At 34.0% G+C, this 27,230-nt stretch overlaps 2 protein-coding genes across 9 annotated transcripts in view; one reads left to right on the top strand and one right to left on the bottom strand.

Moving 5' to 3' along the window:
* LOC149773229 (ubiquitin carboxyl-terminal hydrolase 38-like) overlaps nt 1-21,446 on the top strand; it is a 146,523-nt gene extending 125,077 nt beyond the window's left edge. For all 7 annotated transcript variants that reach the window (XM_089946585.1, XM_089946588.1, XM_089946587.1 and 4 more), the window contains 4 exons: nt 3,428-3,618; nt 4,305-4,398; nt 9,627-10,805; nt 14,911-21,446. In XM_089946585.1, coding sequence (XP_089802711.1) covers nt 3,428-3,618; nt 4,305-4,398; nt 9,627-10,805; nt 14,911-15,087 — 1,641 coding nt within the window. In that variant the 3' untranslated portion in view covers nt 15,088-21,446. The remainder of the gene's footprint in view (nt 1-3,427; nt 3,619-4,304; nt 4,399-9,626; nt 10,806-14,910) is intronic.
* Nucleotides 21,447-25,713: 4,267 nt separating this feature from the next.
* The window catches only part of LOC149773228 (mitochondrial disaggregase-like), a 48,010-nt gene continuing 46,493 nt past the window's right edge, over nt 25,714-27,230 (bottom strand). The window contains exon 16 of one of the 2 annotated variants that reach the window (XM_089946589.1): nt 25,714-26,469. In XM_089946589.1, coding sequence (XP_089802715.1) covers nt 26,224-26,469 — 246 coding nt within the window. In that variant the 3' untranslated portion in view covers nt 25,714-26,223. The remainder of the gene's footprint in view (nt 26,470-27,230) is intronic. The other variant, XM_089946590.1, reaches the window with a different exon arrangement.

The following is a 27,230-nucleotide window of genomic DNA, read 5'->3' as shown; positions in this document are numbered from 1 at the left end:
AATCTTACCACTCCTCCAGAGTAAATGGTCATATCAACATTGGTGTCAAGTAGGCCCTGAATGAAAATGGTACCAGTCTGACATCTAATATGGCTACCATAGCAGCCATCTTGAAATTCTTAGTGCTATTCTTCCTAAATGGAAAGTCATATTGAAATAGAGATTTCATTCGTGGACTCCTTATGATATCCTAAATGATGGTCAGCTAAAAAATCTTGCTGTTGCTAATCCTCCTGAATGGATAGAAATATAGATATGGGGTTTCCTCCTGAATGGCTACATCAAATAAAGGGTTTTTACGAAAAATGATTCTTACGGTCCTAAATGAAAGTGGTGCTATCTGACATCCAATGTGACTACCATAGTGGTCAGTTTAAAATCTTGTTATAGTTAATTTAAAAAAATATCAGAGATTGTTTCAGCACTCAGGAGTTTAAAAGAAGAACTAGTCTTTTTTTATTCCTGGAAATGCCCCAGCATCCTTCATATGTTATCCATCCATCAACAATTGTTATTTAAGCTTCTAAAAAAACAACCACTGGATCAGTTTTGACCGAATTTGGCACAGAGCATCTTCGCATAAAGAGCTTTCAGATTGATACAGATGTTGTTATCTACCGTCAGGTGTGACCACCATTGTTTTAAAACTTTAAAAATCCAGAAAGCAGGTTCTTCTAAAAAAAGTCAGTGTTCCAGTTTCTTTATCAAAGTTGACAGAAACCATTCTGGAAGGAATACCTTTCAGTTTCATACAAGTGATGCCAGTCGACATCTAATATGGTTACCATCACTCACCCCCCTCCCCAAAATGCTGCTGTTACAAACAAAAATAAACAACTTTAAATGACTTCTTTTCCAAAACTGTTGTTTAAAATTTGACCAAATTGGAAAGAAAGCATCCTGGCATAAAGACATTTCACATTTATAGAAATGATGCTCATCTGCCATCAAATATATTCCCTGTTATTTCAAATATAAATGAACTTTACACGAGTTTTTCTGCAGAACCACAGAATAGGATTTGACAGACTTGACAGAAAGCATCCTGGATTGAAGACTTTGCTTGTATAAATGATGATGATCTGTCATAAAATGTGGCCACGGTTGCTAAAACTAGAAGTATACCTTCAAATGACTTCTCAAAACCTGCTCTGGAGAATTTGACCAAATTTGACAGAAAGCTTTCAGGTTTATACAAATGATGCTGATCTGTCATCAGATATGTGTACAGTCACTAAAAACTGAAGAAGACTGTTCTTGCCATTTTGCATATGAAAGCAAGGGATGTAGCCCAGTAATGAGGATTATTGGAACTCAAAATTTTGGATTTATCCTGAGTTCTCTCCCTTGAGGAAACGATAACAGCTTCTAAAAATCCAAACAATGTACATGTTATTAAATTTTGTAAATAAATACACCTTATTGATTGAACTGAATAATATATAATTTGAAACTGAAAAAAATTAGAACTTTAATAATTACAAGCAACTCTTTAAGTAGCTGAGATAAATTATGTATAAGATTAACTTGGAGAAAAATGGAGACCAATAGTCTTGTATAAAAATTTGCTTTATTGTCTCTCTTTAACACAACAAGTTTTGTCAGGAAGCTTTCCACTTCATGGAGGGTTTTTTGAACAAAACAAAAAGCATGAAAGGCAAAATATTGTACAGCTGGCTCTGCCCAACTAAACCTGGTATTGATTGTGTGTCTGTAACATTTGTTGTTTTGATCATATAGTGTGTACATGCATAATTTTATGACATTTCATATATAAAATGCCATTATTCACAAAATATTTTACATTTCTATTTTGTATTTTAAGCTTTTATTTTGTGTTTTAGCTTTCAATTTGAACAGAGAAAAAAAAACATAACTGTTTCTTAGCTCAAACATTTCCAGATTTAATTAGTCATTATTCCAAATATTCATGTCCTCCAGATTTCTAGAATTTGATTATAAAAAATTTCTGTCCATAAAAAAGAACAAATTTGAGAAACAACAACTAATGGATGACAGATTTTCTGTATGGTTGTGACCAGATTGCATTTAATTTTTGTTCATGGTTGCCATAAGTACTCGCTTATAAGTTGAGTCAAACTGCAAAGATCCTGATCTGCCTAGTGTGCCTGCCAATCAGGGTCTATGGTGCTTCTTCTAATGATTACTTCTAACAAATGGCACAGACTGAGATCTGCCTGCACTTTATGTGATGGCAGATTTGGGTCTGTGCAGTTTGCAATTGGTCTCATAAGTGAGTATATATGATAACAAAATCAAACATCATGTTCATTAAGATGCTTTCTATTTGTTCCACGATTGTATGGCTACTTGTGCATACTGTTTCCTAATTGTAGTCAGTTAAGTTCTGTCATAACGTAGAGTACCACATATGGTATAACGTCATGTAATGCTAACAAGGCCTTTTGTAAAGGAATAATATCTAGTCAAGCAACTGTGGCTAATTTTCATGGATTGGAGACGAGAAGAAATTCGTTTTTAAACAAATGTATTCAGACCGACTAACCCAAGTTTTCTTCATCTTAGACCTGTAAATGTACATTTTATTTGTTAATGATTAAAAGATATTTTGATAACTTAATAACTAAGTGCTCCATACTTTTCTTTACCCCTTATATTGACATTATATGGAATAAATACATTGTATACTGTTCTTTTAATGGAGATATGTTATTTGATTTGTTATGTGTTGTCATTTTTGTGATATAAGGTTTGCAAGGGTATCTTGTTGCCAAGAATATATCATGATATCTGATACTTATCAATGTGTTGCTACATGTCTATAACAGTTAGGTAACTCTACAGAATGCATATTCAGTGAACATTACAGGAAACTGAGGAAAAATAGAGCTACACAAAATCTGAACAAGGCATGTGTGGTTGCTGTGGAAATTCACGAACATAAAATGCATAAAATTAGTTTAATTGTTGGTTGTGTCAATTATAAATTTGCTTTACAGGTAGGAAGACAGTCATATATTTGTGAGCATTTTTTGTGAATTGTAATTATTTTCTCCAATTGTTTTGTATTAGGATGTATTGGCAGCCAATCCTTTATATTCCACTTATGTTTGCTCTCAAATGAAAAGGTTTTCCTGAATGATATTTGTAAGTTTTATCAAGTGATTTGATATCCATATGGAAAGAACATTTTGTGATTGTGTATAGTTATATGGTCAGTGTTTTGGTTTTCAATGAGACATCTTTCTTTTTGAAGAAATTAATTTTATAAAAATAGTTTCTTGGTACATTATATACATTTTTTGAACAAGTTGACTTTCATTTATTGTGGCAGAAAAGTTGTACTATTTACTGCTTAATGTTTCTTTTGAATTATACTTTTAATGTAGTTAATCCCACTTTTTAACTTACACTTAACAAATGAAGTTGCTGCATATTGTTTCAGGACTATCCAGCTCCTCCCTTTGATGTCATCACATTGAAACTGACCCAGTCGAAATGGACGACTCACAGGGCTGGCCTGGCTAGCACATCAAAGGTTGCCCAGAAGTTTGAAATGGGCAAAACTGGGCTGTTTAATCTGGGCAACACGTGTTATATGAACAGTATAGTACAAGCTATCTACATGTGTGACAGGTAATTTAAAATGTCAACTACATGTACAAGTTGGTTTAGCTTTTTAAACAAGTAGGTTGAGAAAAATTATTTACGTGAACATATGATTAAATAAAGTCTGTCTGACCTTTTGTTCAAATAGAGAAATAAACTGAATGTGAATCTTTTAGCTTTCTTTGTTGTTTTTAAACAGCAAAAAAATGTAATTACATTTTTTTAATTTAAGAGATGTATGTAAATATTTCATTTATTGTCCTTAAGCTAATGAATAAACAAAATATTCAAGCCCAAGCAACCAAACCCACACTTGTGATATGTGGCTATCATGTAAGTCACACAGCAAAGCAATCACTTTATATGTACATTTATAATTGAAAACCAACATTACTTGATATTATTTCAAATTTATTTAAATCCACAAGAAAATGCAAGCCTACTGAAAACCACAACTTCATACATGAAGCAAAAGAATCTGGCATGTTATAATCTCTTACTATCACCTACCACCAGTGAAAATCAGCATAAATAAACTCTGGTTGGTTGCTGAGTGAAACCAAAATAGGAAGAAATAGGTAAAGCTGTTGTATATTTTGGGCCTTTTGTTATTATGTCAGTTTTTCTTACAAGAAATCAAAGATAAGTACATGATTATTCATAACAACAATTTTTTCTGCAGTTTTCTGGCACTTGTGATTTGTATTTTTCAGTTTCCGCCATGATGTGTTATGCCACACCCCAACACAGTCTCAGAATCTAGTGGTGAAGTTGCAGCATGTGTTTGCTTTTCTGAGCTATTCAATGGTAACTATCTTGATACATGCACTTTATTGTTTTATTATGACAGGGAGTGTAATATTGAAATGGGGGAGTCTGCTGTGTGTTTGTAGCTATAGTAAATGTATAAAGAAAGTACCTTAACCAAGCATTCATTTGATATGAAGTTTATTAAACAACTTGAATGCCATACACTGCTTTCAGTGGTTGACATTCATTTGATATGAAGTTTATTAAACAACTTGAATGCCATACACTATTTTCAGTGAGTGACATTCATTTGATATGAAGCTTATTAAAGAACTTGAGTATTAAATGTCATGCACTATTTTCAGTGAGTGACATTCATTTGATATGAAGTTTGTTAAACAACTTGAGTATTAAATGCCATGTACTCCTTTCAGTGAGTGACATTCATTGGATTTGAAGTTTATTAAACAACTTGAGTATTAAATGCCATGCACTCCTTTCAGTGAGTGACATTCATTGGATTTGAAGTTTATTGAACAACTTGAAAATTAAATGCCATGCACTGCTTTCTAATGAAAAATGACCTCATATTTATATATCTGCCTTGAATGAAAATACTAAGTGAATGAAATACATATCATAGTTTTATTCAGATTGATTGAGCAGTTTGAAAGACAGTAACAGGAATAGATACTTTTTTATAGCAAAATAAGTCATGACTCCTTAGCTTTTGACCTTATCTCAAGTCCTCCATCAGAGAAATGACTTCTATACTGGAGTCACATGACCGAGTAAATGTCGATCATATGACAGAATCTTTTTGTACAAAGACAGAAGTTCCAATCCAGCATCACAGTTCAACACTGGTTCCCCCCTTCGTGATTTCAGTAGCTTCCCTTATTTTTCTCCTAGGGTGGTGTTCTGTCTGTTGAGTAATCAGATATTATCCCAAGAAGAAGTATGCCCTGATTCTTTGCAGTGTTCACCAACTGCTGACAGGGATTCTCTTTTAGTGCATAAATGTTCTTTAATTCTTGTTTCTAGGGTGGCTCAGTGGTCTAAAGTGCTAACCGTTACGTATCACTGCCATCTCACCTCTGTCTGCATGGGTTTGAGTCTCAGGCTTGGCCAGTGTGGGTATGTGAGAAAGCTTTCCAGTAGCCTCTTGTGGATTGGTGGTTCTTTCCAGGGTTTTCCTGGGTTTTTCCTCCATTTATACTGGCCGCCATATATAGCCTATCTTGTGCTGAAAAATGGTGTTAAACCCTACAGCAACAACAACAACCCCCCATACTGCTTGTACAGTCCATACTCTAGAATTGTTACCAGATGCTGTGCTAAAAGAATGCAGTAATGGGTTTTGTGATAGATTGGGACAAAGTATCAATGATATTGTAGTGTCTCAGATCTTCCGTCATCAAGTCCCTTACCTTAATGGCAAATCCAGATTAATTTAATCTCCATTCCAGTTTGATTAGATGATACTGAATTTCATTTTGGGATGAAAATATCCAAATACTCTACAGACACTTGATTTAGACCTGTGGAAAATATCCATATACAGATATTTGATATAAATCTGTGGAAAATATCCTTACACACATTTGATTTAGACCTGTGGAAAATATCCTTACAGACAGTTGATTTAGACCTGTGGAAAATATCCTTACAGATATTTGATATAGACCTGTGGAAAATATCCTTACACACATTTGATATAGACCCGTGGAAATGTCCTTACAGATATTTGATATAGACCTGTGGAAAATATCCATATACAGATATTTAATATAGACGTGTTAAAATATCCATATACAATTATCTGAGTTAGACTTATACATACATGCCAACCATTATGCTTTTGGTGTAATCATTAGGCTTTTTTTCACTAAATTACATCTTATGTGTAAACGTATTTGGATTATACGTTTTCAGTATGTCCCCCTCCCCAAAAAATTGATAATTTGTTTTCTCATTTTTATTAACATCCCATTAATCTTTCAGACTATTCTAGAAAAGACAGCTTCTACATAACTATGAGATAAGAGTATGCTTGTCCCTGGCCTTGCATGCATTTTTATAGCTGTATTAAATTGTATTTATAGCAGCTGCCCTATTTCCAAAAAACATGCTGCTTTTGACCTTGTTTTCTATTTATAGCAGATGTATGGCTTAGTTGGGAGAGAACAGACTGGTTTTCAAATTTTTAATCTTTGCTTGCAGATTATTTGTTCTAACTCATATCTGGTATAGAACCAGTCTGTAGGCATTTGGCGTTAAAAGTAAAGTCAGATTTATTCTAGTAGATGCGTGTGTTAGAGCAAAAATGTTTTTCAAATAACTTCACAGATGGAATAGAAAAAAAACAAAAAACCAATTCAAAGATGAATACATGAATTACATAACACAGCATTCCATTCTAGGACAGCTTCACGCCCACTGCAGGCTGTGTTTAAATGATTTTAATATTGGTCATGATGGTAAAACAAAGAAACATTGAATTAGCTTGTTTTACTAACTCCAATACTAAGGTAACTCATAAGTTCTTTTTTTACAGCAGAATTAATAAATGCAGAGACATTATTTACCGAGTTCTAAATAGAACATGGACTACCCCCTAGCAGTAGAAGAGTATGTTGTTCCTTTGTTCAAATGGATGTTTCCTGATTCCAAAATTGCAGAAATATGCATGTGCAAGAACAAAATCATCTAATATTTTTGGGTGTTAATCAGAAGATAATTTGCTTAAAATTGCAGAAGGAATGAAAATTGGGCCATTTAGTATTATTGCACAGACAGGAGCAGTGATTATGATGACAAAAAGTTGTACCCAGTCTGTGTAAGAAACTTTGACAGTGAAAAGGGCAAAGTCAGAGTGCTCTTCTTTCATTACCAGAATTAACAGTAGATTCCACTGGAAAAAACATTTTGTATATGCTTGATAATGCTTTAAATAAACACAAGTTGGCAGAACTGTATGGGGTTTTCAGCTGATAATGAATCAGTGATGACTGGAATTCATAAAAGAGTTGCATTCTATATTTTGAAAAATGTCCCCATCAGTGTGCATATCAGGTTGCTCCTGTCATATGATGCACCTTGCTGCAGTAAAGGCTGCTGTTAAATTAGAAGGAGAACCCCTGAAGTACCAAGTTGTCAGTCTACCTGACAATGTACTTCATGTGGACAGAGTTGATGTGCAGTGGCACCTTATTTCCCAGCTAAAAGATACAATAACTGGAAGATATATATTTCCTCTTCTTTGTCAGGTTATGAAAGGAATACTGGTTCTTTACTATTCTAGTGCTGACAGAGAGATTGATCAGTATTGTTAAGAAAAATAAAACTGAATTCAGATCCAGGCTCTGTAACCCAGCATTTGGTTTCTCTGCTGGTGTGCAAAACATTCATAATCTGAGCTGGTACAAAGTGTTTTGAAATGCAGTATGAGAGACTTTTGCTTTTTAAAACACAAAGCGCTATTATATATGAAAATTTGAAGCAGTAAGTTGACCAGAAGGGGTAAATATTTAATTTTGTACATATGCTCATTGAATTTTATTATATGTGGATTATTCTTTCTCTGCTTGGATTACACTTTTTCCTCGCCAGGGGTTGGCATGTATACTTATAGCAAAATATCCGTTACAGACATTTAATTTATACCTATGGCAAAATAACCATTACAGACATTTAATTTAGACTTATGGTAAAATATCCATTATAGACATTTAATTTAGACTTATGGTAGAATATCCATTATAGACATTTAATTTAGACTTATGGTAGAATATCCTTTACAGACATTTAATTTAGACTTATGGTAAAATATCCATTACAGACATTTAATTTAGACTTATGGTAAAATATCCATTACAGACATTTAATTTAGACTTTGGTAGAATATCCTTTACAGACATTTAATTTAGACTTATGGTAGAATATCCTTTACAGACATTTAATTTATACCTATGGCAAAATAACCATTACAGACATTTAATTTAGACTTATGGTAGAATATCCTTTACAGACATTTAATTTAGACTTATGGTAGAATATCCTTTACAGACATTTAATTTAGACTTATGGTAGAATATCCTTTACAGACATTTAATTTAGACTTATGGTAGAATATCCTTTACAGACATTTAATTTAGACTTATGGTAGAATATCCTTTACAGACATTTAATTTAGACTTATGGTAGAATATCCATTACAGACATTTAATTTAGACTTAAGCAAAATATCCATTATAGACATTTAATTTAGACTTATGGTAAAATATCCATTACAGACATTAATTTAGACTTAAGCAAAATATCCATTATAGACATTTAATTTAGACTTATGGTAGAATATCCTTTACAGACATTTAATTTAGACTTAAGCAAAATATCCATTACAGACATTTAATTTAGACTTAAGCAAAATATCCATTACAGACATTTAATTTAGACTTGTGGCAAAATATCCATTACAGACATTTAATTTAGACTTATGGTAAAATATCCATTACAGACATTTAATTTAGACTTAAGCAAAATATCCATTACAGACATTTAATTTAGACTTGTGGCAAAATATCCATTACAGACATTTAATTTGGGTCTGTGGCAAAACACACAAATTTTGCAATTAGGCATCTATTTATAGCAATGGTGGTTATACATGTAATGAGCAAGTATGTGCAGTAATCTTTAAACAATGTCTTTCTTAAATTCCATCAATTTGTTTGATTATTTAAGAATTTTTATTTAGAATAAGGGCATAGTTCTTTCTTCCTCCTTGTGGTAGGAAGATCTAGTTAGCAGTATTAATATATGACAGTATCAAATTATATCTTTTGAATATGTTGATTTTAAGAATCTGAATTAAATAAAATTTTCATTTTAAAGCATGATATTTCACTAGTTCAATAAACTTTTATCGAGCTCTGTGTGGCCAAGTATAAAGTGCTCACTTTTTATGATCACTGCCATCTCACCTCCGTCCATGTGCGTTCAAGCCATGAGCTTGGCCAGTGTGGGTATGTGAGAAAGCTTGCCAATAGCTTCCCAGGGTCAGAGGTTTTACTGTGATGGATTTTCTCTGGTTCTTTCTCCAACAGTTATACTGGCCACCATGTATATGATGTCATGTGCTGAATAGTAATGTTAAACCCAAAGCAACAACAACAACAACCAAATTTTATCTGCGACTCTTTTTCAGTATGAATAAAAAGTATAAAGGGTTAACATATTGGATCACTTGTGCTTGACTGAGATTCTTACATTGTGTTTTTCAGAGACCTTCCTATGCCCCAATGACATTCTTGAGAGCTGCCAATCCTCCTTGGTTCTCCGCTGGTTTTCAGCAGGATTGCTCCGAGTTCCTAAAACACCTCCTGGATCATCTTCATGAGCAAGAGGAGAAGTCACCTGGGACATCCCAGAGCCCTGAAGCCACCAAAGAGACTGGTAGGAAAAGCCCCTCAGAGAAAGCCATTAAGCCAAAGCAGACTTTGATAGAGAAAAATTTTGGTGGGAAAATGGTAACCACTGTGAAGTGTTTAAACTGTGGCACAGAGTCAAGTCAGAGTGAAATGTTCACAGATATTCCATTAGCTTTTCCAGAGTACCATGCCACAAGTCACAAATCATTAGCAGGTGGCAGTGCAACACCACAAAAGAGAGAGCCAGTACAGAAAACTGTCATTAATCAGATGGATTCTGAGCCCTTAAAATATCTACATTTAAGTGACTTGTTGAGTCAGTACTTGAAACCAGAGAAGCTAAGTGGTGACAATAGGTATTACTGTGATAAATGTGGCGGGCTTCAAGAAGGGGAGAGAAGCATTGAAATTGTGAAAACTCCAGAATACCTTATTCTGACATTGCTCAGATTTTCATATGACACAAAAACTCATTCCAGGTCAAAAATATTTAGAGAGGTGAAGTATCCTAAGACACTGCTAGTTCCTAAGAAAGATGATAGAATTAAAAATGAATCAGAAAGAGAGCCAAGAAGGTCCTTGAGAAGTTTTGTGTCTTCTCGTTTGGAACAATGTGGTGTGAATGTGGATATTGATCATGCCGATGTGTTTGGTTTGTGTTCTGTGGTGGTTCACTCTGGAACATCGTCAGATTGTGGCCACTATTACTGCTATGCACGGCATTCAGTTGTGGCCAACCCAGATCAGGTCTGTGATAATATTGAAGAGTGTAGTAATGAAGATGAAATAGACTTTCTCCAGGACAAGTGGTACATGTTCAATGACAGTCGGGTCTCGTATGCAAGTTACAGTTCATTCTGTAATGTTACACAAAGGTTCTCCAAAGACACTGCTTATGTCCTAATATATCGTAAGGTGGATGCAGACAATATTGAGATCAGCCAGATGGATCAGAACAAGTTACAGATTGATGTTCCCTTAAGAGCTGATCTCAGGGATGCAGTCAACAAGGATAACAAACTGTTTCTTCAGGTAAACATTCTCATTTTCTTGTGCAGTTTGATGGTATAGATTTTGTGAGAGGACAACATACACAAAATTAAGTAAACATGAATGACCTCTTTTGAATAAATTATATTTCTGAATAGTGATAGATATGTGAAAGTGAATTAGTGCCAAGATGTTTTGCATGGAAAAACTTGTCACTTAACAGTTTTACAAGGAAAGTAACTACTCCCTCATTATAATGCTATCCACGGGAGCCACATAGAATAATGTTATAGTGAGACTACCTTAGAAGGAGGTACATAATATATTCCTCATTATAATGCTGTCCATGAGTCATATAGTATACTGTTATAGTTAGACTACCTTAGGAGGAGGTACATAATTCATTACTCCCTCATTATACTGCTGTCCATGAGTCACATATACTATTATAGTGAGACTACTTTACAAAGAGGTACATAATACATTACTCCCTGATTATAATGCTGTCCATTAATCACATAGTATACTGTTATAGTGAGACTACCTTACAAGGAGGTACATATTACATTACTCCCTCATTATAATGTTGTCCATTAGTCACATAGTATACTGTTATAGTGAGACTACTTTACAAGGAGGTACATTACTCCCTCATTATAAAGCTGTTCATCAGTCACATATACTGACTTACTGTGAAATACATAACACAGTATGCCCTCATTATAATGATATTCATGGGAGCCAGAGTTTACTGTTGCTCCCACATTATAATGCTGTACATGTATACTTCGTTATAGTGAGTCTTCCTTACAATGAAGTAGATATGTATAATTTTACTACAGAATGCAGTATCCTTAAGCACACCAATCTTATAAACAGGAACTATGTTATAATGATGGACCTTGTCGTCAAGGAGTGGTATAAATTTGGAGTTTCTGATTTTAGATGTGTTACCTGTTAGAAAAAAAGGGGGTTTGAAGTAATTTATTACAGACTGATAGGATTTTTCTTAAATGTGATGGGAAGTTTTTTTAAAATTTTATCGGTATTATTATCAATTCAATATTTTTTTACACAATCAAAGCTTCTTTCATTCACCACCTCAGCCAAGTACTTTTGACAGTTACTGTTAAATATTACATGGGTTTGTATCACCAGATGTCGGGTACAAAGCTGCATGAAATAATTTGCAGTAAAGTATACAATGTTACAAATAGTGATTCAAACAATTTCTCTTGTTGAACATGAGTATTTGAACTCAGTATTTCTGTATTGAATCTTTTGTACATGTTCATTCCACAACTATTATTGATCCAAACATAGGAAAAATAATATGAAGAAAGTTAATGCACTTCTGTACCAGTATTTCAGGACCGTTCAAGTCCTACTGGTCTACAAATCATTTCAGAAAGGTAGACTCTGTACAGGTAGCAGCCGAAATATTTAAGTTGGTGTAAAATGCATTGAAACTCTTTTTTTTTAATCAAAACTACTTGGAAATAATGACATACTGCATTGTAAGAAATACAAATGCAACAACTTTAGTGACTTTTATGTTACTATAAGAGGCAAGGATAATGCACTAGTAACACTTTTGCACCAGTCCATGGTTTCTGCACTTGCAATGGTTAGTGGTCACCATTTAGGGTTCATGGTTTCCTCCTGGTCTGATAATTTTTTCCACTTTGAGGGCCTCCTCGGTCCACTAGCTGTGCCACTTCAGTTCACTAGCTGTGCCATTTCTGTCCACTAGCTGTGCCACTTCAGACCACTAGCTGCGCAACCTCAGACCACCAGGCAGGCCATAGAATAGTACAATATGAGTCACATAAAAAGACCAGATCTTTATGCCTCCACTATTTGCAGAATCCCTTCCTTGATCCTTTAAAGTTTGTTAGCATGGTTGTGTAAAAGCACTTGTCATAGACAAATGAAATTTTGAAAGTGTATTTTGTATCCATATGTGGATGTTTCATTAGATTTTCAGGCCATTATAGCAATTTTTCCATTTGTTTTCACATTTTTGGGACTTTATTCACATTAATCTTGTTAGAATGATTAAAGCCCCATTTACTGCTGTTTATTATAAATTTCACCATTCTCCCAATCTAACTTAAGTTTGGAAGGAAGGAAATGATTTGTTAAGAAAGGTTATCTTACATAACCCTGTTATGAAATAATTAAGATGTCTGGTTTAAATGACGTTCGAATATTCAGAATTAAAAGGTGCCCATTCCTTAAATCAGTCAACAAAGTCGCTAGTAATTCTGTTCTTTTCAGGAGTGTTAACAAAGTAGCAATGTGATACATTTGACAAATTCCATTAATGACTAATAACAACAACATTTGCATGTGGCACACCAATTGATTCAAGAGGGAATGAAGAGAGGTAGGACTGCTTGTTTTAAGCAAACCTGAGAAGAAAAGTGTGCATTAGATAAAAGTAAGACTGGTGAATATTGGTGTTCAGCTGGGGTGCTGGAATGATTTGAAGTGCAAACTTGGGCTGAAGACATTCTGATATGGCATGATGTTAACGTCTTATGTTTACAATGGTGACATCATTAAATCTTGTGTTCCTGCTTTCGACTGAAATCAATTCATCCATGCATGTCATTGATCAACATAGGATTAATTCATTCACATGAAAAATGGCTGGGTTTCTCTGTTCAAGGAAATAATTGCATGGCTTATAATGTGACAAAACATCAGTATCTGACTTAAATGGAACCCAGTGATGTTTAGAACCAATATCTTTCAAGATTCAATATTGTTCAGATTATTTAGCATTTATGACTTTTTACACCAAACAATGGCATTGGGGCTTTAAGCAAAAGCTACTTGACATAGAAAAATTCAATTTAGTAGACATGTTTAGAAGATTTGATTATATATTTAGGTCATTACAACAATTTTGAAATTGTGGGGACATGACTGTTTTACAACAACAAATCTTGTTCATAGAAACTTTCCACTTAACGTTCAGAATAGAAAGATAATACACATTTTGCTACATTCAAATGTCTGTCAGAGCAAGAGGATAGAATTTGAGTAGGAGTGAACAGCCTGTGGATTCAAAGCTTTTCCATGTGCTTAGCAAATGTTTGAACTTGGCAAACAATGTACAGCGGTTCCTCACTATAAAAAACCTCAGTATAACACTGTCCTTCATATCAAACAGGTATGGTGATAGGTTCCATTGTATTTGTTGAATTCTATTTTTCAACACAGTTTACCTCCATTTAAGGCATTTGCACACTTTCCTGGCTCCCCATAACAGTATTATAGTGAAGGATCACATTATGATGGTCATTTAATTAAACGATCTGTTATAAAATGAATACACATCTTACAAAATATCTCAAAAGTGCCACTCCGGTGGCCCAAGTGGTTAGAGCATCTGCCTCAGATGTGAGAGGTGACGGGTTCAAACCCAGGCTGAGAAATACCAAAGACGTATAAAAAGATGGTACTAGCAGCTGCCTCACTTGGTGCTCAGCATTACGAGGTTAGTGCTAGGATTGGTTGTCCTGGAGTCAGGATAATATGCCTGGGTGGTACATGATGCCATATATCTGTGGCATGATGCCCCAGTGCTAAACATCACTATAAACTGCCACACTCACACTACAGACATAATAGCGATATTACTAAAAAATTTTGGAAAGCTACATTAAAAATCAAAATTTCACACACACATCTACAAAAAGTTGCATAGAAATGAATCAACTTGTTTTTAGTGATCATTGCTTTAGGAAAACTATCATTAAATTACATGCATCAGGTTTGCTGGATCTGGTCTTATCAGCTACAGTAAAATAGTACAAGCATGGCTACATCATACTGGGGGAACCCCAAGTAAATACACTTTATTATAAAATAAATTCATAGAAAACATGGACACATCATGACTCCCAATGTTTTTTGTCTTGTCCTTTATCCCCTGACACTGCTTTAAGCATTGGCAGAATTGACAAACTGAGCTGGAACAAGATAATATATTGCTTACATGAAAACCTCTGACAAACATCTGGCATAATAGGGATATAATAATGTCAGTTTGAGGATCTTGATATAAATTTGCTGTGCAGGATGAAGGAAAGGTATTTGGTAGAGTTATCTGTAACCCATGTGTTTTTGTTCACAGGAGCAGGAAAGTTCTGCCAGGAAGACAAACCGTAAACGAGCTAACCCCAGCAGTACTGCCAGTTCGAAGTCCTGGTATTACTGGAAAAAAGATGATGATGATGACAATAATCCCCCAGGTTGTGGAGGTGGTGGCCTCGGTGATCTTGACACTTCAGGAGCCCGTTTTGTCTACTAGATAAATATAATGAACTGTATTACCATGACTTTGTATCGAAAAGGTCATTTCATCTTCTAGATGACTCTTATGGACAAAGTTAACATGGCTTTGTACTAAAATTGGCCAAACTTTTTAAGAGTTGCCTTATTTTGACATCTGTTTGTACATACATTTTGGGAATGTTGTAATAGCATGGATATAAAAAAAATACCAACAGTGACCAAAATGCTAATTAAATCATTAAAACTTTCCTGATGTAAGTTCAGATTGTATAGTAGAACAATAAAAGAAAAGTATGTGTCAAGAAAGATGTAATTTGGTTAAATTTTATAATCGTTGTACTGAATATGCTTTTGTGATCTAAATATTTCTGATATTTTTGTTTCCATTAACATTCAGCTACAAATTTAAAACAATCTGCAGCTATATGCTAGAGCTGAAGAGCTTTTTATTGTGCAGAGAAGGTCTTCTTAAATAAGCCTACAAATCCAAACAAAACTTAATTTTCGATATTCAAATTTCACTACAGAAATGATAAATAGTACATCTATATCAGTGATGAGTGATTTTCCATTAGGAAAACAAGTCTCAAATTCTTGGCACACCCTTGGATATAATCTGCAGTGTTTTCCAATTTTCGACAATTCTATGAACAGATTTTCATTTTTGGGTATCCAAATTAGAAAAGCATGCTGTACAAGAAGGGATCAAATTCTGCAAGTCTGAGGTTGTTTTATCTTTTACATGGACTGTTTACGGCGCTGTTATAAAAAAAAAATTGTTTTTTAACTGCACTTTTAACACGTTATTGGCTATGTCATGCTGAGGAAATGGAAGGTAAGTGCCTTTCTAAAAGACATACTGAGACAGCCAACCTGGGCTGGTCTGGACAGGTTTTGAACATTTGACCCTTGCCTTACAAGTTTGATTCTCTGTTATCAAACAGGCTAATAACGTGTATCAAATGCACATTGACATGTGTATAGTAAAATAATTTGTTTTCCCAACAGAGTAAATAATTTTATAAGCTTGATAATTGTAAACAGATTACAACACAAAATCAGGGGTCACGCTACCACACAAACTGGAATGGCCGAGTGGTCTAAAGTGCTCTCCGTTACAGATCACTGCCATTTCACCTGTTTGCTTGGGTTCAAATCTTGAATTCAGCCAATGTGGGTATGTGAGAAAGCTTGCCAGTAGCTTCTCGTGGGTTGGTGGTTCTTTCCGGGGTTTTCCCTCCACCATTAATACTGGCCACCATGTATAGCCTATCGTGTGCTGAAAAATGGTGTTAAACCCTACAGCAACAACAACAACCACACAAACCAGGAAAAATAGTCACCTGTACTGGTGAAGGTTTTAAGAGGGCCTCAAGAGAGTATAGTCCTTGACTAATGAGTCACCCTCTATAAATAAAGCATTATTATTATTATTCAGCAAGCCAAGAAAGTGAAGATGACTTTGCCTTGCCACAAATAGGTGCTTCCTTCCCTTCTTTCATTTCCTGTTTGATATTCTGTCCCAGATAGTGTTTATAGGTCTAAAACTGTAGAGACATGCTACAAAATAATCTTGTATTAGATTTTGTAGCTTCTGGTGCCTTTAAATGTGCACAGAGTTATGATTTTACCATCAATCTTACAGATGCAAAAACCCTAGGAAATGAGTAAATCTCTGAGATTTTTCAACTTAAAACTGAATACAATACTGTTGAAGAAGTTTTGAGACCAAAATATGAAGAAATTAATTCATGTATCCAATCTTTCACTTGAAAAACATAATGGAATATGATTTGCCCTCAGCTAAGACTAACATACCAGTGGATTGAAAACTTCCCACCTAACCCACCAGATGTCACCCATTCCCTGCTGTTATGAAGATGAAGTTCCCAGTGCACTCTGAGCTCGCAAGTTGGATTTGATTAAGGGGCATGAGAAGATGATTCATATTTTGTAAACCACAATGTTCCCTCATGAATGTAAGAAATAAAGAATAGTTGTATCGGCATAAAATGTTTACTTTTATTGGCAAAAGACGTGAGTGCACATTCGTGCAATTTATTTGGATAAGTAGTCAAAATGTTTGGAAAATGAGAGGCAATAGATAGATCTATAGATTAATTTTGAATTTGCCTGAAAAATTTGCACCATGGGACGTTAAACTTTGTTCCTTTATATTATAAAGTTACAAAATATATACTAAAATCAAGAGGAAAAGTTGTTTCTTTTGGTACTGTTATTAGAAATAAATAAAATCTTAATTTCAGATAGGAAAAATAGAAAAAATATAAACATGTTTTTAACAGTACATTTGCAGCTAACTTGAATATATCTACCAGGTAGGGACAGGTAGGTATCTAACCTGAAGGCAGATTTAAACCCCTATTGTGCCTTTGATCTTGCTGTCGAATTGACTTGTGGAACCTTGTTTGTATATCAAAAGAACATGGGTGACATCTGGCTGCTGTTTAGAGGTTACATTTTTTGGAGATTAAATATTGCCTGTCCTGGAAATATTGTAACTCTGTCCCCACCCCATACAATGTTGTTCTGAAAATCTTGTTGATTCCATAATTTTTTGGGGTTGTATTTAAAACTTCCAATTTTTGAATTATGCAAATAAAACTTTTAATTTTTAAAATTAATAATAGAATCAACCTAGTCTGGTTTCACGATTGCTGTATGGGGATTGGGATGGCGTGATGATAGTGCCCCTCTCTCAACAAGTATTAGTGACCTATTTTTGTGAACAGTTACCTGTTCAAGGTTGTCATTTAATGCTGCTGTTGAAGTTATGCAGGTGTTTTCAGTTAGAATTTATAAAAAAAAGTATTTTCATAAAATAGGATCAGTTTTTGTTGTATTTTAATACTGTTTGACTTCAAGAGCCACAAAAAATACCATATGTTGGTGAACTCGTTGGACCATTACAAAATTTGAAATTTCACTGACCCTATTTTTCCATCACTTTATCCTATTCCGACAGGAGAAGTCACTTCACTTGAAACCATGTCCAGCATGACCCTGGCAATGTATATTTAGTCATGCACATTATCAATATAAAGCTTTTTTCATCATAGTTTCATGACATATCATTGCATAATGAAGTATGAAAGTGCAATTCCATATTTTTTCCCCAAATATTTTCACATTTATCACTTGTACAGGTTATTATCTTCTTTGTATATTCACATAAGAAGTTACCATTTTGTAGTTATTAGCTTTTGAAGTAACTACAGTGAAATACAGTGAAATATTAATTTCATCAAGATATTTGGATTTCATCATGAGTAAGTTTACATGATATAAATTGTGCATCCATCGAATACTCCATTTTTCCAGATTATCAAGAATGTCTGGAGATGGGGCATTGATATAATTAATGTTTTACTGTATCACTGCATAACTGTTAATTTTACTGTGATATGAGCACTGCTACCAGTATATTGAATGCTAATGAAAAAGTTGCCAATGCAACAAGTGCTATGTCTCAAAATTTTATATAGTTTATAAATCCATTATGAGAATTGACAGGGAAGGTATGATATGCAGTCTGTTTTGAATCAATGCAATACTGTTTAACATAATAGTTAATTTGTATATACATTATACAAGGTGTTTATTAGAATATCAGCTGTAAAATGTCAGAATCACAACATAAACAAAGCCACCAATTTTTTTTTGTCTTGGCTGTCAGAATAGTGAACAGTGAACACCAGCCACATATATATGTGTGCCAGTCAGAACCAATTGTGAACAGCGTAAACAGATCTGCCATTGCATTATTGTGTGGCAGATCTAGGTTTATTCATTTTGTTAGGATTAATTATTGGAACAAACAAAATAGAACCTGATCTGCCATGCTTTATATAATGGCAGATCAGGGTGTGTGTTTGCAGTTGGATCTGATGAATATGCAAGTATATTTAGTAAGTACACGTGGAAATCTGTATCAGTGATCACAAAATTTACTGGCAAATCATGGTCTTCATTGGTCGTTCTACCTGCGATTAAAAGCATAGACTGTGATCAGTTTTTGTATCCTCTGCCTTTCCTTAGAGTGCTAGAAAAAGATCTCAGATGTAAATAGTGCAATTTTTAACTGTCCTCAACCCATGGCTGTTATTACATCATAATAACATTAGTAATTTCAGAATGACTCGATACGTCATTGCAGTGTAAGCGATAGTTTGAGGCAACTGAAACCAATTATTATTTTCTTTGGCTTCAGTTTCCTCGTATTGAAAAGTTGCAGCAATATTAAAAATTAAAATTGCCACCATTTCAATGATGGTTGAAACATGAAGTGTTATTTTCAACACCTACTATTCTTCACACATCTAGCCAGAAGTTACCGGTAGCCTGCCAAAAACTATAGTCTCTGTTATTGAGTCAAAGTTATTCCACTTGCACCAGGGAGTGACAAGAATGTTTTATTTGATACCCTGATCTACTAGTGCATTATGCAATGACTTATTTTAATATATATATATATATATATATATATATATATATATATATATATTTTATTTTGGGTTGATGGTGTTCCCAATTGGTGCTGTTTTATGTACTAGCAAACTGTGATATCTGGATAATGCTTGTTTACATGGAAATTAATGTATATGGAACTTTATTTTGGCTCTCCAGTATTGTTGTGGCAAAATAAGTACATAACATGTAAAAGAAAACAAAAGTCCTTGCTTTTGTATGCAATTACCTTTAGAATGTCACTGATAAGCACATACAGCAATACTTTACAAGTACTTGTATCAGATACATTTTATAAAAAATAAGCACATATAACCTTCACTAATTTAAGATAAAAAAAAGCATGTATGCTTATTATCCAGATTTTACAGCATGGTATTTACAGTTACAAGTTATGTTAAAACAAAGCACATTATTAAAGCTCATTAATTTGGGATTCACATGTATTTAGTCACAAGTTATGTTAAAATAAAGCACATTATATTGGGGTTCCCCAGTATTTACAGTCACAAGGTATGTTGAAACAAATCACATTATTATTGGGGTTCCCTTGTATTTACAGTCACAAGTTGGGTTATAATAAAGCATGTTTATATTGTAATTCCTCTGTATTTAGTCAGAACTTATAAATTGCTTTCATTTAAGGATAAATCTAGCACTGCCTTAAATACATCTGTCTCAAAGGGAGCCTATCATTTCTAGTCTTTACATACAGAATGTATTGGTGTATACAAAACCCTAAAGAGTTCAGTTTAACATGTGCAAGAAGTCACCTTTCGTAGACAAATGCATCTTAAACAGTCACTTTATAAGAGGTGAAAGAGAGAGGTGGGACTCTTAGCAGTATGCCAAACTCTTTACTGGCAAGGTGCAGGTTTGAATCAAAGTGTCGTCTATTGTTCAGTTGACTCAAATTAGGCACATATACAATTTTGCAAAATTTCAAATCATTTGCAATCTGTATCAACACATCAGACCAGAGACCTGAACTTTTAACTTGAGTTGTGTTTACAAATTAGAATGATGTACATAATTTGTAGTGTTGTCAGTTTTGATGTAAAGATATTACTAGCTATCAATATTCAGTTTCTCTTGTATCCAGTTCATTTCTTTTTCATATGCAAAAGGTTTTTAAAAGTTTATACTGTTTTCATTTCCAAGAATAACTCTTTGAAAGTTGTGATGCAGGCATCAATTAATGATTATTTTCTTTGTTGCTAATTTGCATGTTTCACCTTATTTCTATTTCTTCAGTTCCTTTTTTGTTGTTGTTGTTGTTGTTAATGATATTATCTTATGTAGCATTAGTTAAACAAGTTAGATACATAGAGTATTTCAATAATTCATGTATGTTAACTACACTGTACCCCCTCATTATAACACTGTCCTTGAGAGCCATAGAGTATACCACCTTATAGAGACTACCTTATAATGAAGTACATGATACATAGAATTGTACTGCCACAAAATGAAATAGATCCATGAACAGACTTGTATTAGAACAGAAATTGTGTAATAATGAAGGGCCTTTTATAACAGAAATTGTGTTATAATGAAAGGCCTCATTACAGAAATATGTTATAGTGAAGGGCTGTACAACAGAACTGTGTTATTATGAAGGGACTTAAAACAAAACTGTTATAACAAAGGGCCTTATTACAGGAATTGTATTATAATGAAGGACCTAATAAGAGAAATTGTGTTATAATGAAGAACCTTAAATAAAATGGGATGGATGACCATATTTGACTTGTAACTGGAACTGTGTTGTAATGAAGGGTGCTGTAGGGAGGGTCATATTACTATTGCATCTTATTTGTTATGTTTAGAGTCCAGTACAGTGTAGATATTAAAAATTATTTACTCAGATTAAAAAATTTAATTACATTTTAAGTTCTGTTGTTATTTGTCTCCTTTCTTCATCACTCAACATATGAGCAAAGAGATAATTCATGCCACACCTTCAAATTCAGGATACATTTAAACTCTGCCGATATAAATTAAAGTGCTGTAACATTCAGTACTGATATAAATTATAGTGCTGTAACATTCAGTACTGATATAAATTATAGTGCTGTAACATTCAGTACTTAAGTGTCTCCATTAAAAAGATGAGGTCTAGTGCCATATTCATGCAACTCCCCAATCAGAGTGTGCAGTCTTGGTTTTTTAAAAATATTAAATAGTAAAAAAATTTTATAAATAACATCAGAATCACATATACAGGTTTATTTTGTGCTCAGAAACTCCTTTTTGGAAGTACCTGTTACATAATGTATCTAGTACATTATGTAGGAACTGATTATGTAAGAGTAACAATGATACATTGTACACTGTATCAAATCTCTATATTATTGTCAGTATCACAAACTGGGCCTTGAATTCATCAAGCTGTATCTGATTTCTGTATTGTTTACTATCACACATCAGGCCATAAATTCCTCAAACTTTTCAAGTAAAAGATTAACTTTTTTCCAAAAGAATAAATTATTGAAAATCGTAGTTCCATGAATGTAGAAAATGTCAAGTTCAAGATAAATATTGTAAGGGAGAGAACTGCCCAAAGCAAAATATCTCAAGCAAGTACTGTATCAAAGTATTTCAAAGTTTTGTGTAAATTCTCCACCTCGGTCTTTAAAGTTGTTTTTATAAACTAGTCCCAGTCTAAATTATAACATGATCGAGTATATTTACAATTCAACATCTGAATTTCGTTATTATTAATAAGTTTGCATGAGAGTCAATGAATGATGTGAATAAAAAGGGTAACAAGGCTGGCATCTGGTTTTGAACCTTGAATAGCTGCATGTACAACAGACCCTGCAAATATAGATGTTGAATATATCTACTAATTTGCTTCACATCCAATTTCTAAAGCATTTCTGTGTAGGAAAGTCAACCATGTATTTTGGCAGCTATTAAAATTTTCAAAATTTTCTATAAAATTGTTCTCTAATATCTCACCTCAAATATTTAAAACAAAAGTTATGGGAACAAAAATAACAAGAATTTTTTCAGTCCATGGCCAACTAAACTAACTTGTTACATATTTGACAAAGGAGGTTTTCCATGATGTAGCTACTGGTATTTTCGACATAAATCACATAGAAAATATCAATTTTTTTAAAAACCGTGCACAAACCTTACTTTGATTTGCATTACTTTTCAACTCGGCTGCCTCTTTGCAATCTTGTATTGTTTTCAGGCTACATTCACTTAGAAAACTGCTTATAAAATAAACAGTACCATGTATTCTCACTTATAAGTCGAGTCCCAACTTCAAACAGCACAGACCCAGATGTGCCAGATCTTGGTCTGTGCAGTTTGTTAGGAGTAATCAGTAGAACAAACAACATAGACCCTGATCTGCAGGTGCATTATGCTACGGCAGATTAGGATCTTTCTTTGGAGTGTAACTAAAATTATAAGGGAGAATATATGGTAACCATTTAGCGCATGTATTCCCCAGCAGGTTGTTCCCATCTTGCACTGTCATTGACTTTATCCTTCTACCTCATCTGAGGTATGAGAAATAAGTTGATGGAAGTAATAGAACATGCAGTTCCAGTCTAACAGTCGGTACCTGTCAGCAGTGTTATCAATGATTTGATTCACAAGCTACTGTATGTCTATACATTAACTTAATAATCAAGAAAACATACCACAGTCTGTATATCTGATGTAAAGTCTTTCCATCAGCAAATGTAAAAACCACCGACTGTGCAGCACCATTTGCTTTTTAAAGCTGTGGTAACCACTGGCTAAGTACATTAGTGTGTTGGACAAAATGATCATCTATGAAGCCAGCAAAAGATGACCAATGAAGTTTCATATACACTACCCATGCTTAAGATGTATGTGTGTCAGTAAGACAGGTTTGCTTTTAGTTTGATTGCAATCTCTTTTCTTCCAAATTGTGGTTACTATAACAAAGTTCTACAAATCTACAGTAAACATGTAAAGAAACATTACCATGAAAGGTGGATTGGACTGCTATCTTTATTCTTGCAGTTTTCGTTTAATATACTAAAGTTCTGCACAACTGTAGTAAACATGTATAAAGGAAATTACTATGAACTCTAAAAGGTATATCTCTTCTGTGAATTATGTGATTACAAAGCAAGTTACTGAATATCTCCAGAACCATCAGAGATATTTTTATGAAACTTGGTATGCATTATATATCACGACAAGAGTTTGTGTCCGAATTTAATATGTATTATGTATCATGACAAGAGTTTGTGTCCCATACAAGAATTGGCTTTGTCAGATTAGTAATTCTTTTTCTTTCAGTCAGAGTGACCTTGATCCTTGGTCATTTGACTTTAAAATCAATAGGGTTCTTTATACCCGACAACCTCCAGGCAGTGTTGCTGTTTTTGAGACTGAAATAGTGTTTTGTGGTCGTGGGAGAGAGGCAGTGTGTCTGTCCCAAATAACTGATGTGGTAAAATTGAGAATAAGTTATTCACTTATTTATGCCTACATAAATAACTGGAAATTCACATCTGAGTCAAAGAAAATAAATATTCTGTTTACTGTTGTTGAAACTTCCCCAAAGACCTTGCTGAATTTTTCTCAGCATTGAAAATGATATTTCTGCATCTGCTCCACTGCAAGGTGGTGTTACTTTGTTGACAGATGTAGTATGCTTCAAAATAACTAATGTCAGTATGGTGTTTGCAGCATGTTCAAAGCATAAAATGCTCATCCTTACTAATGTGTATTGTAAGTCAAATGCTGTCAACCAAGAGTTCTGAAATTTGGTTTCCTGGGCTTTTCTTAATTCACAGATGGCTCATCTTTCCATGAATTTTATAACTGCCTCAAAAATGAACCCACTTTTACAGTGATACTGCTCCTAACTGAATCATATGAACTATAAAAATACCCAAATCACACTTTGCATTTTATTTATGAATCAAAATCTGAATTCAAAGAAACTTTGCTGCTGTTCATGAAATAGTTTTAAATAATAAAGATAGCTTAAACATTCTCATTTAAGGCAATGAAGCATAACAATCAGTTCTTCAACACTCGTCTTTCATACCTCTAACATGAAATGTATTGGTTTGTTCCACTTGTGTACTGTACCTATGCAAATTTAGGGATCTACCATAGCAATGATGAAAGAACTATCAAATACAAAATACTAAATCACCCTGGCTATTGTCCATCAATTAAGTAAACAGTGAAATCATGGTTGTTTATCACTGACCACCTTTATTGTATAATCGCTTCTATGACAGTTAAATGTATAAACTGCCCAGGTTTCTTTCGCTTAATATTTTACAAGAGTTACTGCAAATCATATTTTTATCAACACAATCATGATGGAGGGGTTTGGGAGTTTAAAAAATTATGTTTTTGTGTGACATGATGTGATACCTGCTTCCTTATCCAAAGTGTATGCCGTCCACAAAGTTTGTTAACTTTAAAAAGTGGAAAACTCAAGGTGTTGCATTTCATCTTTGTCAGAGTAACCTTGATTTTTGGAGCCCAGATTTGATGTAGTTCTTTCTAACCACATGTGCAAGCCATCCAAAAAGTTTGGTAAATGTAGATGGTGGAGAACTCAAGTACTATTATCTTGTGGAAACCATATTTCTTCTGTCAGTAAGTGACCTTAATGTTTTGATCCCAAAATCAATAGGGTTCTTCCTTAATCCATGTGCAGCTATCCATTAAGTCAGAGTAATTCTGACCTTTGAGATTTTGCATCCAAAATCAATCAAGTTTTCTTCCTAACCTCCAAGTAAAATATGCAATAGTTATACATTGGGAACTGTAGATGATAAACAACTCGACAAAATTTGAACATAGTACACTCAACTTATGGCAGAATTATTAAAACTTGGGTCAGTGGTGCTTAATTCTCTATCATTCATTAAAATGGCAAATTATTGGCAATTTAGACTGGAAGAAAGACTTTTTAAAGAATATACCAAAGGCGGCAGATAATCAGCTGAATTTTTTGTGGGCTTTTTATTATGATTTTTATGACCTGCTCTTGTCTGTGGGGAGGGCATATAGTATTACCCTTATCTGTCTGTTACAACTTCTACATCGAGTCAGTATTTCAGGCACTATTGCCTGAAGAGTCATGCAACTTGTTATGTAAATGCATCATGGGAAATAAATCAACAGCTTAAAATCAGGTCATCAGAATTTATTATACACTTTAAAGACTTGTGTAGGTTTTGAGGAAAGTTTCTCACACATACCATAGTTACCTTCAGTCATAAAACTTTTTGTGCGGATGTCTCTTGGCAAGTGCAACACCCTTGCAAGAGCAGAAAACTGGATCTGACAATAAAACATAATTGTTCTTCGGACCTCTTTTTCTACAATGCATAAAAAAATTTGAAGGTACCCATATGTAAATATGGATTGAATGCCAAAAATCACATAAATCTTTCTTTCATACAACACAGGGAATCTAAATAATGGTCAAAAAGAAATTGACAAGTATGAAAACAGAAACATAATGTGACTGCACAGGATATTTTGGTACTTTACTGTAAAGTTATAGAGGATAAGAAAAACAATTTATGTATAAACCTAATGTCTAAGGCCTTTATGTGCTCCACTAAAAGTTAAAAGTTTTCGTGCATTTCTCATGGAGTCTAATTAAAGATACAAATGTGATGAAACTGCACAGACTTCATTTAAATCCCATTGAAAATGGATTGTCTACCTTATCAAGATTAATATCAATATATTCATTTTTGAAGGTCCCTTTCCTGAGAAGCTGAAGCTTGATAGCAGGCAAATGTTTAGAACTGTCTTCTGCTTTGTTTGATTTGGTCATCTCTTCACCATGTGTCACTGTCAATTTAACCGTGCAGCCATTATCAATCAGCTGTCTCTCATGGGCCATAGCAAGCTGTGACACCACTCTCCGTTCCACCTGCAGCAAAGAAAGATGAATATAAAATGCACATAAAAATGGGACAAGGAAAATAATTTTTTTATCTTGTCCCAAGATTTATGGTAAATACAGTATGACTTCTATAATAACAAAAATAATAATAAAATAATATAATGCTAAATAATGTCCAATTTTTTTTTATGTAGCCAAAGAACCTCCATTTTAAGTACAACACAAATGTAGTTTTGGGGGTGGGAGCAAAACAAATTTCAACTATGTAATACTTATTACACATTGCTAATGATTGGCTTACTCAAAAAAAAAAACTTGTGCGTTTGATGTGAATACATCTTGGCACAAACTAATGCATTGTCAATAAGACATGGTCCTCTCATGTACCTTGCATGGTCATGTGCAGAACAGTTATCTTTTCCACAGACAGTAATTATACGGTGACCTTAGAGTGAGATGCAAGGATGGCATTCAGCAATAGTGACAGGTAAGTATTACATAATTAAAACTTGGTTTACCCTACCCAACCCCCATCTACAGGTTAATAGCAGTATTATATAATCCATCACCACTGCATATGTGAATTTGACAGGTGGGTAGATTGATGTGTTAACACTGATCAAAAACAGAGAAAATGGAATGCACTCACCATCTGAGGGAGAGGTCCATTTTACTGAATGTTGGTGTACCTCTGGGCCACATGTTGTGCCACAGCTAAGAGTTCTGGATAAAAAATGGTTTGTGCCAAAAAGCAGACAAGGTAGCATCTGAGAGACAAAATGCCACCT

This window comes from Sinohyriopsis cumingii, unplaced genomic scaffold (assembly GCF_028554795.1).
Source record: "Sinohyriopsis cumingii isolate HCF-2022 unplaced genomic scaffold, ASM2855479v2 utg000810l, whole genome shotgun sequence".
In the NCBI taxonomy this organism is placed as follows: Eukaryota; Metazoa; Mollusca; class Bivalvia; order Unionida; family Unionidae; genus Sinohyriopsis; species Sinohyriopsis cumingii.
The sequence above is the reverse complement of the archived record's forward strand: the minus strand, read 5'-3'. Positions and strand labels throughout refer to the sequence as shown.